Genomic DNA, 21,383 nt, shown 5'->3' on the forward strand with positions numbered 1-21,383 from the left:
TAAACCAGTACTTTTACACGTAAAAAGCTTGAGTTGATACTTCAACTTCTACAGAAGTCTTTTTAAACCCTAGTATCTATACTTCTACCTGAGTAATGAATGTGAATACTTTTGATACCTCTGGTCAGGACTCTGTGCAGGCCAGTCAAGTTCCTCCACACCAAACTCGCTCATCCATGTCTTTATGGACCTTGCTTTGTGCACTGGTGCGCAGTCATGTTGGAACAGGAAGGGGCCATCCCCAAACTGTTCCCACAAAGTTGGGAGCATGAAATTATCCAAAATGTCTTGGTATGTTGAAGCATGAAGAGTTCATTTCACTGGAACTAAGGGGCCAAGCCCAACCCCTGAAAAACAACCCCACACCATACTCCACCCAACTTTACACTTGGCACAATGCACTCAGGCAAGTATCGTTCTCCTGGCAACCGCCGAACCCAGACTCGTCCATCAGATTGCCAGGCAGAGAAGCGTGATTCGTCACTCCAGAGAACACGTCTCCATTGCTCTAGAGTCCAGTGATGGTGTGCTTTACACCACTGCATCCGACGCTTTGCGTTGCACTTGGTGATGTAAGGCTTGGATGAGCTGCTCGGCCATGGAAACCCATTCCATGAAACTCTACACACCGTTCTTGAGCTAATCTGAAGAACACACAAAGTTTGGTGGTCTGTAGCTATTGAGAAAGTTGGTGATGTCTGTGCACTGTGCGCCTCAGTATGCGCTGACCCCATTCTGTGATTTTACGTGGCCAACCACTTCGTGGCTGAGTTGTTTTTGTTCCCAATTGCTTCCACTTTGTTATAATACCACTAACAGTTGACCGTGGAATATTTAGTAGTGAGGAAATTTCACTAATTGGCTTATCGCACAGGTGGCAACCTATCACGGCACCACGCTTGAATTCACTGAGCTCCTGAGTGCGACCCATTCTTTCACAAATGTTTGTAGAAGCGCCTGCATGCCTATGTGCTTGATTTTATACACCTGTGGTCATGGAAGTGATTGAAACGCGTGAATTCAATGATTTGGAGGGGTGTCCCAATACTTTTGGCAATATAGTGTATGTGTGTGTATATATTTAGGACCTAACTATCAAATATACCATCAACCTCAGTGTTCAGTCCCTTCATTAGTTTAAGGCATGTTCTGTTTCATTAGACAAATTGTACATTTTGCCTCCATTGCATTCTGTGTGTAGTCGTTTAAGGGATCGTGGCCAACATCCCTATCAAATTAACATCATGGAGCCCAGCGTAAAAGGAAATCTATTTCATCCAGCTCTCAGAAATCCATCCCGGTTGTATCATTTGTAAGGCATCTCGGGTGAATCCTCATGATGAGTGTGATCCAGCTCTGCAGTGCTGTAAGGATGCCGTGGAGCGTTTGCCAAGTCGTGAGGGAACAGGATGAAATCACACTCTGTGTCTTTCTCCCATGCTTTTTCTCATCCATCAGTTTTTATTTTCCTGGTGAAGCAGTTACATAGTGTTCTCCTATGTGAGCAAAAAGACTATTTTTACTTGCTCGTGTGCTTTTCAATGAAAATGTCTTTCTCAGGATTTTTCCTTGTTCTGTGCTAGTTCTGCCAAGCATGCTTCGCATTCCTTTCAAACTTGAACACCGGTTGATGAGCCTCAGTCCGTTTGTTTTGAGATCTGAGCATATATAAGATTGTGATTAGTGTGTGTGTGTGTGTGATCAGAATGTGTGTGCCATCTACGTGGGCGTTTTTGGGCTGATCAGGCTGCGGGACAGCACTCTGATGCGGACGATTCACAGATGATGTCACATTTTGAAGAGCCTCAGGTCCTTGTAATTATCGTCAGTGTCCCACTTATGGCTCTGGAGTGTGTGTGTTTTAGAAACTGCTGAATGACATGGAGGGCTTTGAATTAGACATGTTTTATTCCCTCTTTACAAAAGAGACAGAGAGGGAGGATTAGGTGGAGAGGAAGTGAAAAATACAGAGGCAGGCGAGGAGGGCTGTGTGTGTGGGGGTGCGCATGTGAAAAAGTCTGACATAAACGTTTGATCCTCTCTTGGTGCTTTTTCTTGCTCCTCATAAAAAAAATAGTGAGCTGCAAAAAGGAGACAGATATTCTTCTGCTGGGTTAAAAGTTTGCATGAATTTTTTAAGTTGTGTCTCTGGTCATTTTCAACCGTTGCTTTTCCATGTCCTGCTCTACATGACGTACTTATAAATTATTCAGATTTGCGCTGTCAAATGAATGTCTTAATGATTCATGAATTAATATGGAAAAATGTATTGACCATGCACTTTTTGTCTATTTGCTTATTTATACTTTATTGATCTGCCATAATAATTGTCTTTGAATTATCTTATTTTTTGGAATTTATTTATTTATTGATAGATTTTTGTTTTTATTTTATTTATTGACCCCCCCCCCTCCCCATTTATTTATTGATTTTTTTATTTGTGCTTAATTTATTCACTTAATTAATCTGCATATTATGTAATTTAAATCATTTTTTCGAATTATTCAATAGTATTATTTTTAATAGTCAATTGAGAACCTTAATTTAAACACCGCTTTATTGGAAGTGAAATTAAAAAAGGCTAGAAATGTGCTGTTCTCTTGTCTTCATTTGGGACAATTGAATTTAGTATAGTTTATTCAATATGGCAAAAAAAATTTGTACCACTTTCTTTAAATGATCTTTGTCTATTTGCAAATATTGATATGTGTGGTTGTCTGCATATTATATAATTAATTAATTAATTTAGACATTTTATGACAACTTAATTCAAAAACAACTTTAATATTGAAAGTGAAATTGAAATGAGCTGTTCTCTTGTCTGGATTTGGGATAATACTCTGTCCCACCCACTTATACTTCATATTTTAAGAGGCCAAATTCATATCAATCCTCTTTTCTTTTTTAAAGTCCAATTATAATTTTAGTCAAGGGCTTTTGCACCAAGAACAGGCCTGATTATTTTTGAAAGACTATTTTCCACCCTTTCTCTGACATTTAAGAGTTGTATACATTTTTATGTAAATTACTTCTTTTGTGATTGGCTAACCTCTTCGCATATTAAAGAGTTTAAAGATGAACAACACCCACACTACAACACTCATTACCATATAAGGCTGATATGTAAATTTGCTGATCATATAAATCATGATGAATTCTGATTGACACGTTTTTGCTAATTTCCTTATTTTTCTCTCTTAATCACAACAACACAAACAAAGGCTTATTTAGACATTTCAGTTGCTGTATTCAGACAACAGTGGCAGTAGTTTCAAGTCTTTAGATAGTACAGGGTCTTGCCTTACATTCCCATGATATCCCTGCTGTATCTGGGATACGTGGCGCACACGCTCGGCCCTGAAGACCCTATTAAATGTTTGCTTTTTGTTGGGGACAATTGGTTGGGTTTAAAGTTTAATCCACTGTCCTGAATGGAAGTCCGATATGTGCAGACTTGATGTGTTTTAAATGGGTGCAGATACACATTGTTTCTCTGGCACTGCGTTTGCTTAGCAGCGCTGGCTCGATATGTTAAAAAAGTCCATGGGGTGGAAGCTGTGCTAGGATTCAGATGCGAGAGGGGGGGAGAATAAGAGAGAGAGATGTTTATATGAAAGATTGCACATGTTTCTAAGAATAACAGCACAGAGTCAGTGCATATAGCTTCAGGTGGATTCATGATGTTCTTCTTTGATCATTTCCTGTTGATTGGTGATCCGATGCTGCCTTCTAGTCGTCCTTGTGGAAGATCCTGAGATTTTGGTCAGGAATAACAGACACGTTGAGAAATGTAATACTTCTTTTCTCTGTTTTTCATTCCCTGTCAAAACACAGGACGTTTTTTGTGCTAGTTCAGCCAAAAGCAAAAGATTAGGTGTTGATACACTGCTGGATTTCAGATACATCGCTTCTCCACAAACTGACTAATTAGGTAGAATTTCTGTTTTGTTAAAGGCGTCATGAACTGGCTTTTTTATTTTGTATACTGTTGTCTGAGGTCAACCTATGACGTTCGCGTGGTTTTTACATTCAGAAACATCGTAATGAATAAGTAATAGGCTATTTTCTGCCTTGGTTTTGAGGCTCTCTGAAAAACGCTCCGTTTTGATGGGCGTGCTGAACTGAAGACTTGGATAAGGATAAGATTTACATATTTAATGTGTTTCCGCTCCCCTGTCAGTACACGTGAGGAATTGTTTTGAAAGCGTCTGGAGAAACGTTCACAGGGCTCGAAAAATATCTCTGTGAATATAATCGCAAACCGTACACACACACGCGCAAGAAAGGAATGTTATTTCACTACAGGGAGTGCAGAATTATTAGGCACGTTGATTTTCTGATCATATTTTTTTTCCAGGCACATTTGACCAATTCCAAACCACAGTAATCCTAATAACTACTATTGATTTAGTATTTAATAATGTATAAGTGATATATAATTGTTCATGAAGGCTGGAAATGAAAATCACCTTATATTCAGGTGTGCAGAATTATTAGGCATGTTTTCTTTTACAGATAAATTGAGCCAAAAAAGAGATTTAACTCAGACTGAAAAGTCAAAAATTATTAAATGCCCATGAGAAGGATGCAATACTAATGCAATACTAGACATTGCAGTTAAGGCATGACCATTGGACAGTGAAATGCTCGTTGGGTCAGCAGGGTCAGACAAAAACATGTGGCGGAGAAAAGACACCTGTTAACTGCAAAAGAATTAAGAATTAAGGTGAAGAATTAAGGGTGAAACCATCAGGAACCCTTTAGTCTCCAGCGCCACCATTTTCCAAAGCTGCAACCTACCTGGAGTCTCCAGAAGTGCAAGGTGTCAGGATCTCAGAGACTTCAGTTAGGTAAAGAATCCTAAAAAATGACCCCCACTAGATAAGAATCACAAGCTGAAGTGTTGTAAAATACATGAAGCCTGCTTTTTTATAGGCTTTATAGGTTTTATAGGTTGAGAATGACTCTTGAAGGACCAGCACCACATCCTCTAGTACCACTGTTTGAAGAATTCATCTTCCAGAATCTGGCAGTACATTTTGGGAGTTCATTTTAGTCCATCCTGAAGTCCTAAAAATGAACTCCCAAAACGTACTGCCAGATTCTGGAAGATGAATTCTTCAAACAGTGGTACTAGAGGATGTGGTGCTGGTCCTTCAAGAGTCACTCTCAACCTATCTGTCCATAAAGCCTATAAAAAAACCTTCTTCATGTATTTTACAACACTTCAGCTTGTGATTCTTATCTAGTGGGGGTCATTTTTTAGGATTCTTTACCTAACTGAAGTCTCTGAGATCCTGACACCTTGCACTTCTGGAGACTCCAGGTAGGTTGCAGCTTTGGAAAATGGTGGCGCTGGAGACTAAAGGGTTCCTGATGGTTTCACCCTTAATTCTTCACCTTAATTCTTAATTCTTTTGCAGTTAACAGGTGTCTTTTCTCCGCCACATGTTTTTGTCTGACCCTGCTGACCCAACGAGCATTTCACTGTCCAATGGACACGCCTTAACTGCAATGTCTAGTATTGCATTAGTATTGCATCCTTCTCATGGGCATTTAATACTTTTTGACTTTTCAGTCTGAGTTAAATCTCTTTTTTGGCTCAATTTATCTGTAAAAGAAAACATGCCTAATAATTCTGCACACCTGAATATAAGGTGTTTTTCATTTCCAGCCTTCATGAACAATTATATATCACTTATACATTATTAAATACTAAATCAATAGTAGTTATTAGGATTACTGTGGTTTGGAATTGGTCAAATGTGCCTGGAAAAAAAATATGATCAGAAAATCAACGTGCCTAATAATTCTGCACTCCCTGTATAGCCTGCCGGTGATAGCCCGTCTGAAAAGCACATAGCCCCGGGACTTTAGCCTTTGCGAGCACTGGCGTTACAAGTCCGAGTCTGATCACGAATGAACCAATAACACCTTCTCCAGCCTGTGACCGCGTACTAAGGTATGTAATCAATAGATATCAAACGATCTGTAACAATGCAATACAAACACATATAAAAACATGTTTAACTCACATAAGTGTGTTGCACCGTTCCTGTCGGATCCAATATAGAAGGCACAGCATTGTGTGTTAATCTCAATATGTCTGCAAATTCAGTCTCGACCTGTATCTTGTTTACAATCGATTCCGCTGTGAAATGAAGCGAACAAACGCGCAATGTCTTGCGCACGAGAGCTGGAACCGGCATGTTTATTGCTCGGTAGCGCGACCCGTTTAGCTCCACGAGTCGGTGGGCGGGCTTGAGGCGGTGCTTCTGCGTCCTATTACGTCAATGGTCGACATATTGTGAGATCTCTCGTTTTCTGGGCCTGGTGTCTATAAAAGCTTTTCTTTGACTAAAAAGGAAGTTTTCAGCTCTGAAACATACAGGATATTCTTATATCACGATTAACTTTTATATATCAAAGGCTCAAAGGAAAGTTGATGTCTCAATTCATCACCCCTTTAACATTTTTTGTTGGTACATTCTTCTGTGGACAGAACAGCATACTAAAGTACTCTGACAGTGTTTCCTACACCACTATTTACTGGCACCGCAACACTTCTACTGGATCTACAGCACAAAACAGAGCAAATTTTATAATGAATACTATTACTACTATTGCTATTTTAATGAGCCGGTCCTTTTTAATGAATCAGACACAACGTGACCAGTGAAGATTGATTTCACAACGAATTACTCTTGTGAGCTGTTTTTTTTTGTGAATCAAACACATGCAGTGCAACCAGTGTACTCTGCACTGAAAAAATAAGTAAAATTGACTTAAAGGGTACATAACACACAACACACACAGTTTCTGCCAGTCTCATGTTAATCTCGAATACCTATAGAGTAGTATTGCATCCTTCATATCTCTGAAGAGTCTTTAGTTTTTTTTTTGTTTTACAATTTATAAAAGACAGATACGCTGTAACGATTCTTTCCGAAAACAGCCGAACTCATGTTGGCGTGCAGTGGGCGGAGTCACAAGCGCACACACACACACACACACACCACAATACATCATGGCATTATCCCTGGATCACTTACGATTCACTATACATTTGTGTTGTTTACATTGTATGCACTTACGTGACGATTGCCAACAAAACACAGACATTTGATGCAGTTTCACTCACCGCCTGCAGTTTCGACTCATGACCGTGAACAAACGAACACACTTGCAGAACTCCGTTGCTGCTCTGGAAAAACAAACTGCATCCACTGTTTTCTTAACGCTGTGTTATTTGGGAAGCTGAACAAGGTTATCTTTCCCTCACAACCAAAAACACACTTCTTTGGTGGCAATGTTGATTTTGTGGTCAAAGAACCAAATGACAGCGCTTCCGATGGCTACCGTAACCGAACGAAGCTCGTTGATGGATGTGCTCTTGCTCTCGCTCTGGTTGATTGGTTGATGTGCGCATGCTCATCCGGGAGAAGTACCCATACAAGCAGTTCCACCCTTTATGACGTCATATAGGGCCATACTCGAAAAAACGTTCTAAAACGTATTCAAATCCTGAAGGAGTGTATTTGGGCATTTTGAAATTTTGGCCATGTTTAGCATGAGAATCCAACTCTTTAACAGTGTAAATAAGTCAGAATGCATGAAATAGCATTGGACCCCCCCCCCCCCCTTCATTTTTTCCCCCGCAAGTTTTTAAGTAAATTTCAAATGGAATTACATAAACTACTTATTTAGTTATTTACAATCCCTTGTTGCCAAAAATTGTTTAGGTAAAACCAGATTATGGTGTCATTTTCACACCACTTATGTTTTAATGTTCTAGATTACTAGGCAACGCCTTCGACCCACTGAGATAGCAGTAATCAATTTGATCCACAATGGATAATATTACACCACCTAAATATGTATTTATTTCCTTCCAATTCTCATTGTCACTGCAGGCTGGTTTAGCATCTACAACCCCATATCAGAAAAAGTTGGGACAGTATGGAAAACGCAAATAAAAAAAAACTAAGTGATTTCTAAATTTACTTTGACTTGTATTTCATTGCAGACAATATGAACACAAAATATTTCATGTTTTGTCCGGTCAACTTCATGTCATTTGTAAATATGCATCCTTTCCTGTCATTCAGACCTGCAACACATTTCAAAAAAAGTTGGGACAGGAGCAATTTAGGGCTAGTAATGAGGTAAAACGGTTAAATAATGATGTGATTTGAAACAGGTGATGGCAACAGGTGATTATAATTATGATTTGGTACAAAAGCAGCATCCAAGAAAGGTCTAATCCTTTAGGAGCAAAGATGGGCCGAGGATCGCCAGTTTGCCAACAAATACGTGAGAAAATTATTGAAATGTTTAAAAACAATGTTCCTCAAAGAAAGATAGGAAGAGATTTGGATATTTCACATTCAACAGTGCATAACATAATTAAAAGATTCAAGGAATCTGGAGGAATTTCAGTGCGTACAGGACAAGGGCGCAAGCCTAAGCTGAATAACCGTGATCTCCGATCCCTCAGGCGGCACTGCATCAAGAATCGTCATTCATCTATAAGCGATATCACCACATGGGCTCAGGACTACTTTGGCAAACCTTTGTCAAGTACCACAATACGTAGTTACATCCACAAATGCCAGTTAAAACTGTCCTGTGCCAAAAGGAAGCCCTGTGTTAACAGTGTCCAGAAGCGCCGTCGACTTCTCTGGGCTCGGAGGCATCTGGGATGGACCATCACTCAGTGGAAACGTGTACTGTGGTCAGATGAATCAGTATTTCAGGTATTTTTTGGGAGGAATGGACACCGTGTGCTCCGGACCAAAGAAGAAAAGGATCATCCAGACTGTTACCAGCAACAAGTCCAAAAGCCAGGGTCTGTCATGGTATGGGGTTGTGTCAGTGGCCTTGGCAAAGGTAACTTGCACTTCTGTGAAGGCACCATTAATGCTGAAAAGTACATAGAGATTTTGGAGCATAATATGCTGCCTTCAAGAAGACATCTTTTCCAGGGACGTCCATGCATATTTCAACAAGACAATGCAAAACCACATTCTGCACACATTATAAAGTCCTGGCTTCGGAGGAAGAGGGTACGGGTACTTGACTGGCCTGCCTGCAGTCCCGACCTGTCTCCAATAGAGAATGTGTGGCACATTTTAAAGCGCAAAATGCGACAACGAAGACCCCGTACTGTTGCCCACCTTAAGACTTGTTTGCAGGACGAATGGGACAAAATTACACCTGAAACACTTCATCACTTGGTGTCTTCAGTCCCTAAACGTCTTTTAAGTGTTGTGAAAAGGAATGGCAACATTACAAAGTGGTAAATGCTTTACTGTCCCAACTTTTTTTGAAATGTGTTGCAGGTCTGAATGACAGGAAAGGATGCATATTTACAAATGACATGAAGTTGACCAGACAAAACATGAAATATTTTTTGTTCATATTGTCTGCAATGAAATACAAGTCAAAGTAAATTTAGAAATCACTTCTTTTTTATTTATTTGCGTTTTCCATACTGTCCCAACTTTTTCTGATTTGGGGTTGTAAATAAATAATGCAATAGAAATTGTGTAGACACCATGTCTACATAATAGAAGTAACGCAGTACCCACCCAAACACAGAGACCTCAATACTCGGTACACAATACACAATGATGGTAACATTCAATGGATCTTTTTTGAGTATGAATATGTATGAACTCCAGATGTCACAAAGTGGCAAGTTGCTAAACCTAACAACAAAAGCAATGATAAAACTGTAAATACAACTGTGAAAATGCAACATTATTAATTATTTATACCCCACTGCATGAGGGGAACACTAGTATCAGAAAAGTTGAGTAGGTTTTACTTCATTTTATAACGTTGATTTTTAAGATTTAATTTCTAGATGCTTGAATTGATATTGCATGCTTTTTCTGTAGTATTTACTTCACCACAGAATAATTTTTATCTGTGTGATTCACAAACAAATGACTCTTATGAGCAGGATCTTTTGAGTGAATCAAACGCATACAGGTCAACCAGTGTGATCTGGTCAGTGAATGACTGACTCCTAGGAGTCTGTTCTTTTTACTGAATCAAACACATATTGTACAGGACATCCAGTATGGTCTGGTTAGAGAATGACTGATTTTTATGAGTCACTTCTTTTTACGGAATCAGACACTTATATGGCAACCAGTGTAGTCCAATTAGAGAATGAATGACTCTAATGAGCTGGTTCTTTTTAGTGATTCAAACGTATAGCTTACAACTAACTGTGAGACTGAAATCACTGTGACTGACTTGTTCCTTTGACAAGGTTTAGGAAACATTATACACACATTTTACATTTTGCAAGTACTATTAAAAACGCATTGAAAACAAACTAAATAATATCATCATTTGGCTATCGGTAATGGAATTAATTTCCCCCCCGCAAATATTTATTCCTTTCATGAACTAAAATAATTGTTAATGGAATCATTAATGAACCAGAATGGTTAAATTCTTTACTATTCCCATCCGTAATCACAAGGAGCATGTTTATTTCCTGACGCCAGCTTCAAGCCTTAGATGATGTGTGTGCTACTTTCAAGCCCTGATTTCCGAACGTTTAACCCTAGTTACATAAATTGAGCACCTGACAGAAAGCGCCATGAAAATATAGGTCATTCATCAGGGCTGGAGGCTTCAAAGATGGAGAGAAATCACTGCAGCAGGTGAACATCTCCTTAGATGGCGAGAAAGCGTTGTCTAAAACTTCACCAGCAGCAGCACAGGGATCATGACATGCTCACGGAGCTGTGAAATAGAGTCGAGGAAACGCGGAGGAAACGTCAAGCACTGACAAGAAGAGCATCTTGTATCCATAGAGTCCTTCTCTGAGGGTTCGTTTGAAGGTCCGTTAAACAGATGATGCTCCGTTATCTGCTATGGCAGAGAGGGGAAACTGTCAGAGGAAGAGCATGACCATTAATGAAAGATTAGCATATTTTAATAGGATTATGCTACATGGAGCACTAAAGTCCTGCTGTTAGAGCCCCCTGGTGGACGGTTTGCTGATCACATGGACAGCAGACTTTTGCCTAGCTTCTGTCTTAGTCTCGCCCATGTCATCCTTTGCTGTATTTGTTTCGCTAATCATTCCACAGTTTTGACCAGTATTATTTCTATCACGCTTTTATATAGCATTTACTGAAGCATGGCGTCCCTCTCAAGTCATTCTCTCTCACCAGCAGACAGATGGGGAGCCTCACAACAAACTGAGCTAAAGATATTTTCATTTATTTATGACTCACAGGGCGTGTGTGTGAGCAGGTGTGTGTTCGTTTGAAACCTTAATGTTGGTTACAGCACTGTCAGCAGAGTGCTTGGATTTTAAACAAAATCTGTTGAAATCATTAGCTAGGCTTTTAGTATGCATGTGTTAGCTGGACACTGGTAGCTTACCATTTTAGCAATACATACAATGTAAATAATACATTGATACAAGTATGATGCACACAAAGTTAAAAAAATAGGGTACAATGTACTGTAGAAATATGAAGGAATGTTGCTGTTGTGTTTTTTTTTTACAGGTGTTTTACCTGTATTTTGAATTACACATTGCATTAGTTTGTGTTTTAAGGGTTAACAGAATTTTTTGTAAAATTACTGGCAGAAAATTAAATTTTCCGTTTTTATTTTTTACAGTGCATTATATTTATCTGACCAACGTCCTGTCAGAAATTGTTGCTATGTACTTTACACACAGTTCCAATGCTTATGCTCCCCAATGCTGCATTTTTTTGATCAAAAACACAATAAAAATTGTAATATTGTGAAAATTATTGCAATTTAGAATAACTTTTTTCTTATTTTAATATATTTGAAAACTTAATTCATTCCTGTGATGGCAAAGCTGAATTTTCAGCATCAGTCTTCAGTCACATGATCCTTCAGAAATCATTCTAATAGGCTGATTTGTGTTCAAAAAAGATTTCGTATTATTATCAATGTTGAACATATTAATATTTCTGTGGAAACAACGTTACAACTTTTATCAGAATTCTTTGATGAATAGAAAATTAAAAAAAACATAAATGCATCCTTACTGAATAATTTTTTTTAATTAAAAGATTAAAAAAATCTTACCAACCCCAAACTTTTGAACAGTAGTGTATTCATGCTTTATTTAATTTATTTTCTACTTCATTTTAATTTTGAATTCATTACTCAGCTCATGTGATATCTGTAAGGCTTTTTTCTTTCATAGTTGACTTAAGTTTGTTGTAAACAGCTTAACTCATTCATGAAGTGTTTCGACTTGCTAAACTGATCATAGATAACGATAGTCTAACTTCAGTAGTCATATCTGTCTGTGTCTCTCTCAGAAAGCGTACTGTGGCCACTGCAGCGAGAGGATATGGGGACTGGGGCGTCAGGGCTACAAGTGTATCAACTGCAAGCTACTGGTCCATAAACGCTGTCACAAGCTCGTCTCACTGACCTGTCAAAGGCATATGGTGAGTCTTAGTCAGCTCTAAATATATTCATCATCTTAATTCAAATGAAGTCATATTGAAAGCATAAAGTGAAAATTGGATTTTTCTTGTTTTCTTGTATTTGTCATTTCATTGAAAAAAGCACACCCTCAGCTGTTGAAAATCTCATTACTGTTTCATTGTATGTTTTTTGACCTTTTGAAACAGTTTGCCTCTCACTTCTCAAGAGTGTTGTTGGATTTTTAAACAGTGTTTCAAAGATAGCCATTGTGGAATTTGTCAGATGATAACACTGTCTTGTCAGTATTGAATTGACCTGATTCTGTGCTCAGACAGAATGTTGAAATCATAGACTGAAAACTGTAACATTAAACATCTTCACAACACCACCTTCTGCACCTTCTGTTTCTGCAGTTGTTTCATTTGTCAGAATTTCAGTATGAAATTCAACAATGTACTTCTCAATTATTTATATGACAGAAGGCATCAGACCTCAGACTTTCTACGTCAGATTTTCTTCCAACAGAACCCAAAATGTGTGAGCTTTACAGTCTGCTTTATCCTTATTTTGTCGTTCGCCTGCCTCTTTTCATTATACTTCTTTTGTTTTCTCTCTAACTCTAACTTTCTCTCTAACTTTTTTCAAATGTTTGTCAATGTTTTGTAGCTACACATTTATGGTCTCGACTGAGAATACTTAAAATATAATATAACTAAGACATAACTAAAATATATAAAACTAAAATTATTTTCCATGGTAGCATCTATCACTCCATTTATCTATCTATCTATCTATCTATCTATCTATCTATCTATCTATCTATCTATCTATCTATCTATCTATCTATCTATCTATCTATCTATCTATCTATCTATCTATCTATCTATCTATCTATCTATCTATCTATCTATCTATCTATCTATCTATCTATCTATCTATCTATCTATCTATCTATCTATCTATCTATCTATCTATCCATGTATCTATCCATCTATCTATCCATCCATGTATCCATCCATGTATCCATCCATGTATCTATCTATCTATCTATCTATCTATCTATCTATCTATCTATCTATCTATCTATCTATCTATCTATCTATCTATCTATCTATCTATCTATCTATCTATCTATCTATCTATCTATCTATCTATCTATCTATCTATCTATCTATCTATCTATCTATCTATCTATCTATCTATCTATCTATCTATCTATCTATCCATGTATCTATCCATCTATCTATCCATCTATCTATCCATCCATGTATCCATCCATGTATCCATCCATGTATCTATCTATCTATCTATCTATCTATCTATCTATCTATCTATCTATCTATCTATCTATCTATCTATCTATCTATCTATCTATCTATCTATCTATCTATCTATCTATCTATCTATCTATCTATCTATCTATCTATCTATCTATCTATCTATCTATCTATCTATCTATCTATCTATCTATCTATCTATCTATCTATCTATCTATCCATGTATCTATCCATGTATCTATCCATGTATCTATCCATCTATCTATCTATCCATGTATCTATCTATCTATCTATCTATCTATCTATCTATCTATCTATCTATCTATCTATCTATCTATCTATCTATCTATCTATCTATCTATCTATCTATCTATCTATCTATCTATCTATCTATCTATCTATCTATCTATCTATCTATCTATCTATCTATCTATCTATCTATCTATCTATCTATCTATCTATCTATCTATCTATCTATCTATCTATCTATCTATCTATCTATCTATCTATCTATCTATCTATCTATCTATCTATCCATGTATCTATCCATCTATCTATCCATCTATCTATCCATCCATGTATCCATCCATGTATCCATCCATGTATCTATCTATCTATCTATCTATCTATCTATCTATCTATCTATCTATCTATCTATCTATCTATCTATCTATCTATCTATCTATCTATCTATCTATCTATCTATCTATCTATCTATCTATCTATCTATCTATCTATCTATCTATCTATCTATCTATCTATCTATCTATCTATCTATCTATCTATCTATCTATCCATGTATCTATCCATGTATCTATCCATGTATCTATCCATCTATCTATCTATCCATGTATCTATCTATCTATCTATCTATCTATCTATCTATCTATCTATCTATCTATCTATCTATCTATCTATCTATCTATCTATCTATCTATCTATCTATCTATCTATCTATCTATCTATCTATCTATCTATCTATCTATCTATCTATCTATCTATCTATCTATCTATCTATCTATCTATCTATCTATCTATCTATCTATCTATCATCTATCTATCTATCTATCATCTATCTATCTATCTATCTCCATCCATCCATCCATCCATCCATCCATCCATCCATCTATCCATCTATCCATCTATCTCTCTATCTCTCTATCTCTCTATCTATCTATCTATCTATCTATCTATCTATCTATCTATCTATCTATCTATCTATCTGCAAAGTTTGCGAATTTCCTTTGTCATAGAATTGGAATCTTTGCTTTATTATTATTACTAATAATATTTTTTTGTGGTAAAGAAAGTTTGAATAGGTTCAGAAACATTTCAAAATATGATATTTTGTGAAACAGAGTATTCAGTGGGAAATAATGTAGAACATGGAATAATTGTATCCTTGAGTTTTAAATGGATTGTGAAGAGCAAACTGTGATATTGCTGGTTAACATATTTTTTTAGTTATGTCAACAGATAGGAAAATTCATTTCAAAGGTAGATTTTATAAAAGATTATGAATATATATAATATAATATATAGCCAAATGTATCTTGCACAATGGACCTTTATTAAGAAAGTAAATAGGTTTTGGTTTCATGTTGGGATAAGTGAGATTCTGATTTGGAGCCTCAAAGAGGAGAGGGAAAAATGACATTTGAAAAACGCCTTGCCTGTATCATCATGTTTTTTCTCTGCAGGATCCAGTCATGCCATCACAGGAGCCGCTGGTAGATGATGATAAAAGTGGAGAGGAAGTGGAGCTCCCCCCTGAGGACCCTGAAGAAACAGACACAAGTAGGTCTCCATCTCCGCTGTGTGCATGTGTAAATGCTGTTTTTGTGTGGGTATTGGGGTCATTCTGTCCTCTATCTGTCAGAGGGCACTGCTGACTGTTGTAGGATACTGTAGTGCATCAGGTGTGAGTAATGTCACATTGACCCAGTTGAGAGAGAGAGAGAGAGAGAGAGAGAGAGACATGCTTATCCCTTTGAGACAGTCCAGTCTGTGGCTCCCCCTGCTGGAATCTTATAGCGTTGCGCATGAAACATGTCTCTTAGCGATTTGTGAAAGGAAATTGTTTATGTGAATTGAATTTTATTCATTTAAAGTTCCCCAATTATGCTTTTTTAAAAGTTCCTAATTTTGTTTTGGAGGTCCTCTACAATAGGTTTACATTCATCAAAAAGCACTTTCATTTTCTCAAAATATACATCGCACATCACCTCATTTCTCAATGAGTCTGAAAATGGTTCATTCAGAGATTCAGTCTATCCAAACCCCTTCTTTCCGAGAGCCAACTCTGCTCTGATTGGTCAAACGGCCCAGTCTCCAGAGGCTTCCTCAGTGCTTGATACACAGTGATATAAAGAGGAAGGATGCCGTTCGTTTTTCCATTTCAATTCCAGCACGAAATCCTCATCCTTTTGAAGTGCATGCAAAGTGGTTTCACAGCATCAGCACACAAAATAGCGTCTTCTTGGCATGTCGTCAACACGAACCAAACTCTTCCAGGCTTCTACAGTCTACATCTACAGTGTTTGAGGGCGGCTCAAAGTACGCGCCATTTGCGAATAGTCATAGAAATTTGTTACATAGGTATGTAACAGGAAGTATGACGGAAATTGCTGACGACTCGTTTCGGTTTTAGGGGACAATAACTTTATATGTTGAGCACTTTGATCTTTAAAACTTTGCAGACATTTTACATTCACAAGCAGCTACTATATTACATACTACACGAGAGGTAATATTCAAAAAAGCATAATAGGGGCACTTTAAACTAATTTCAAAACTTTTGGAAGTCATTTGACTGTAAGGGATAACCTTGTTTGGGGGTTAAACTGTGAGGTACAGTAGGTGACCTTTTAGAACAAAAAACAAAACATTTGATTTATTGGTAACAATTTACAATGAGGTTTCATTAGTTAACATGAGTTAACTACATTAGTTAACATGAACTGATAATGAACTGCACTTATAAAGCATTTATTAATCTTTGTTAATGTTAATTTCAACATTTACTAATGCATTATTCAAATCTTGTTAACATTAGGTAATGCTCTGTGAACTAACATGAACAAACCATGAACAGCTGGATTTTTATTGACTAATGTTAACAAAGATTAACTAATGCTGAACAGAGGTGTTGTTCATGGTTAGTTCATGTTAACTCATGTTAACTAATACAACCTTATTGTAAAGTGTTACCGATGTATTTGATCTAATTGAAAACACAATTTATTTGAGTGTAAAAATGACTTTTGAGAACATTTTTGAGTGATTAATCAAACTGATGAATCTTTTATTTATTTATTTATTTATTAACTTTTGCAATAGTCTGCATGGACTAATTCACTATAATGAGAATTAAAGGGGAAAATGGAATTCTTTTCAATGTTAAGATACTTTATCCTATCATCTCTTAATATCCAATTGCTGTGAAAATACTTATGTATAATGTATGTATATGTATAATATGTATAATGGTAAAATACTTTATCCTATACTCTCTTAATATATATTTTAATAATAATACTAATTATTATTATTTTTGTTATAATTATTTCTGATAATTATTCTTATTTGATTCTGATTTCTGAGTGATGCTCCAAAATAGTTTTTTTTCCACGAATTAACCAATTCACTATAGTGAATCAGACTTGCAAAAACTGCTGTGAACTTTCAACTATCCTCTCTCGAAATCTATATATCAATATATTTATAATATATCTCTCAGTTTCAGTTTCAATTTAAAGTGCTTCATTGGCATGACAAATAATTAAATATTTGTATTGCTCAAGCATTTGCAGCTTTGCTGCATTCAAATGAAATAGTGTAAAAACAAAACGGCAAACATACGTTTGAAAGACATATTAGGGGTGTAACGATACACTCGTGTCACGATTCAATATAAATCGCGATACAGAACTCACGCTACAATATGTATTCCGTTATTTTAAGCCAAAATAAAGAGTTTTTTTTTAAATAATACTATTATTTTATTATTATCAGGACCCACAAATATTCCCTTATTGCATCATTATACATTTTATTCAACATTATATATAGTCGTTTAATGTAACAATGTCACTGAAACTCTGTAAACTTTCATTTTTTCCCCACTCGCATTACTCACGCTTTCAATGCAGGCAGCATTCTCTCCCTGTGCTCGCTACGTCCCACCTCTCCCGCTATTAATGCACTATACATATAAGAATAAACCATCTAAAATGCTTTGAATAATCATACTACTAAAACCAATTGGGATTTGGTGATGTAAATGATGTTTGCACTTTCACTATAAGGAGAGTGCCGCTTTAAATTATATTTGCGCTTTGACTTTGAGGAGTGTCATTCCGTCACAGTCACAGTTCTAATCGCAAGAAAGCTTGTCAAAATGACTATTCCCAAACTGTAAATGTTTAGCTCATCCGTCGTGGTAAATCTGTTCATCATATAAAGCCATTGTGTCTCTTGGATTTGGATCAATCACTCGATTAGTTATTTTTACGATGCCTTTATGACCTTTTTTGGATCTTTTAATTTGACAGGAATGGTCTTTAAATGGACTGCGGAATCTCTTAGGTTTTATAAAGAATATCTTCATTTGTGTTTAGAAGTTAATTCGAAAAAACATGAGGGCGAGTACATGATGACAGATTTTGCATTTTTGGGTGAATTAAACCTTATAAATACAGCAAGTTGAGCGTTGGATAAAACAACGCGAATCATTCCGTTTACATCAACGATACATATCGTCACATTTTATATCGCGATATATCAATACATCGTTACACCCCTACAAAATATACATAGAACATTTGAAAAAATAAGATAAAATGAATAACACTACAGAACTAAAAATGTACAGGGAAAGGACAAGAAAATAATAATAAGAAAGACTCTCTTTCTCTGTCTCTCAGTTCCAGTCCCTTTCTTAGCACACAACCGGAAAGTGGAGAAAGCTGAAGATGACTCAGAGGTAAGACGAAGTTCGTAACTGATTATCCCAAATTTCCACAAGCTCTCATTCGCTAATAATCATATGCATATGCTCTTACTCTCATTCTTCATATCTATATAGTTTGTACAGGAAATCAGGAATGCATGTAACATGAAACCTCACTGTATTTCTGCAGCATAATAGTTTGGCACAAAAAGTTTCCGCTGTGTGTGCACACAGGACCTGAAGGCGGTGGTGGACGGGATCGAGGGGATTCAGATCTCTCAGTGTCTCGGCCTGGGCGACTTTGACCTGATCCGTGTCATCGGGAGGGGCAGTTACGCTAAAGTGCTACTGGTCCGACTCAAGAAGAACGAACAGATTTACGCCATGAAGGTGGTGAAGAAAGAGCTGGTCCATGATGATGAGGTAACAGGCAGGGCGGGGCTGCTTCAGTTTTATCATGGTGACTCAGTGTCTTTGTTGCACATCACACATCTGTGGAAATGCAGGAAGTCCTATAGTTTGGACCTGTGATTGTAATTGACACCAGTAGGTGGTGCTGTGGGATTGTGCTCATTTTAAATGGCTAAATCCTCCATTACTAGCTTGCAGTTCATCTTCAGAGTTTTCATAGGTTCATTCTTACTAAAGATAAAGGTACTTTGTTCTTACTGTTTATCAGACTGTGCATTATATATTTTCACGAGCCAAATGAAGCTCATTCTTGAGCATGGCAATAAAATAAATAAATATATACAATACAGTAAAATATAAAAGAGAAACTTCTGCAAATAATAATAGAAATAAATGATTTATTACTATTTTGGAAAGATAGCTAATTGATTTTATACCATTTTTAAAATAGTCTTGAGAGTCATTTTATGCGTCATTTTGTTTTAAAAGCAGCCTGTTTACACCCACATTCAATTTTCAGAGAAAGATACAGCTTTTTTTGTATATTTAGGTTCTTGCTAATTTATTTGACCTGGATTTTTTTATTTTTATTTCTATCATATGATAAACTTTTGATATAGTATATACAATATATATATATATTGTAATGTAATAAGAAATGTCAGTTTATTTATTTACACTATTGTTTAAAAGTTTGGGGTCAGTTTGACTGTTTTAAAATAAACACTGTTAACTTTCTATTCATCAAAGATTTTTTAGAATCCTGAAAAAAAAAATGTATCACAGTTTCAACAGAAGTATTAAGCAGCACAACTGTTTTCATTCAACACTGATAATAAGAAACGTTTCTTAAGCAGCAAATCTGAATATTAGACTGATTTCTGAATGATCGTGTGAAATCATGTGCTGGAAATTCAGTTTTGCCATCACAGGAATATATTACATTTTAAAATATATTAAAACAGAAAAGAGTTGTTTTAAGTTGCAATAATATTTCACAATATACTGTTTTACGGCCATAGTGAACATAAGAGACTTCTTTCAAAAACATTTTTTAAAAATCTTACAGACCCCTAACTTTTGAATATTATTGCATTTATTTAATTGATATAGCTTTTGAATGCAGTGCTAAAAAAGCACAAATACAACATTGAGGGACACTATTATTCTTTGGTTGTAAAATCTACACTAATCTACGCCCTATATAGCGTTAGCGATATCTCTTTCTTTCTCTCCCTGTAATGAAACCTGATATGTGTGAACAGGCATCAAATTGAAAGACAAACTGAACTCTGCTATTCATCACAATGTAAACTCTGTACAGTCAAAGCTATTGTGTCTTTGTAAACTTGGCTCGCTCAGGAACATAAAGCCACATGGCTGTCAGCTAACGCACATGAATGAAGTTCATGAAGAGCAGAGGTCCTTCCAGAATGACAGAGACATGCAGTTGAACTCTGAATATGCACAAACAATATAATGGCTTCCTGGAAGGCAGGCGTTCCTTCAAGGAATGTGTTCTCCATTTCTTATACTATACTAAACTATACATGTGTGTTCTGTGTATGCATGTTGTGCAGTCACCATTTATTAAGGTTTAATGAGGCAAATTAATGACGCATGCAGTTTGGGATTTTATGCAAGAAATTGCAGTTTGCCATGCTGTACTTAAGCAATTAGACATGTGCTATATTGTGAATATAGTCACATAGAGTGTTGTTCAAACCCTTAAACTTTGACTACATTCACATTTAGCAACTCTCTGCTGTCTCAGACGAGGACATCTTTGTCTTGTGTCGGCCACTGTAGCTTCTCTATTACCCCTTTTCCACCAAGGCAGTGCTGGTGCTGGTTCGGAGCCAGAGCCTAGTTTCAAATCGGTTCTTTGTCTTTCCACACCAAAATCACCAGCTCCGAACCAGAAAAAGTGGTTCTTAAGTAGCACCAAAACATTGCTGGTCTAGAAGTAAGAACCGCTTGAGTCAGGGGCTGGGGCTGGGGTTACCGTGACCAACAAGACAAACACAAACTTGAGATCCGCCATTTTTGAAATGGCAGCTAATGGAGCTAATAGCTGCTGCTTATTTGTAATCTCCGTCTATACAAATTACGGCGAGCTGCACGAATGCGTTGGATTCGCTGTGTTTTGTTGCTGATGTAGGATCTTAAAGCCAAGAGCATCAATAGTAACGCAACGTTCGCCATTGTTGATGGAAGGCTTGTTCGAGATGCATCGGAGCTGTGCAGACCGATCGTCGTATGACAACGAGTCCAACGAGAGCAGATACTCCTTATGC

General features: G+C 36.6%; 1 protein-coding gene across 3 annotated transcripts in view; it reads left to right on the top strand.

The window, feature by feature from the left end:
• prkcz (protein kinase C, zeta) overlaps nt 1–21,383 on the top strand; it is a 185,946-nt gene that overhangs the window by 114,125 nt on the left and 50,438 nt on the right. For all 3 annotated transcript variants that reach the window (XM_079826712.1, XM_079826714.1, XM_079826713.1), the window contains 4 exons: nt 12,336–12,467; nt 15,425–15,521; nt 18,650–18,708; nt 18,910–19,098. In XM_079826712.1, coding sequence (XP_079682838.1) covers nt 12,336–12,467; nt 15,425–15,521; nt 18,650–18,708; nt 18,910–19,098 — 477 coding nt within the window. The remainder of the gene's footprint in view (nt 1–12,335; nt 12,468–15,424; nt 15,522–18,649; nt 18,709–18,909; nt 19,099–21,383) is intronic.

The sequence above is a fragment of the Gobio gobio genome (genome assembly GCF_949357685.1).
Source record: "Gobio gobio genome assembly, chromosome: 10".
Classification (NCBI taxonomy): Eukaryota; Metazoa; Chordata; class Actinopteri; order Cypriniformes; family Gobionidae; genus Gobio; species Gobio gobio.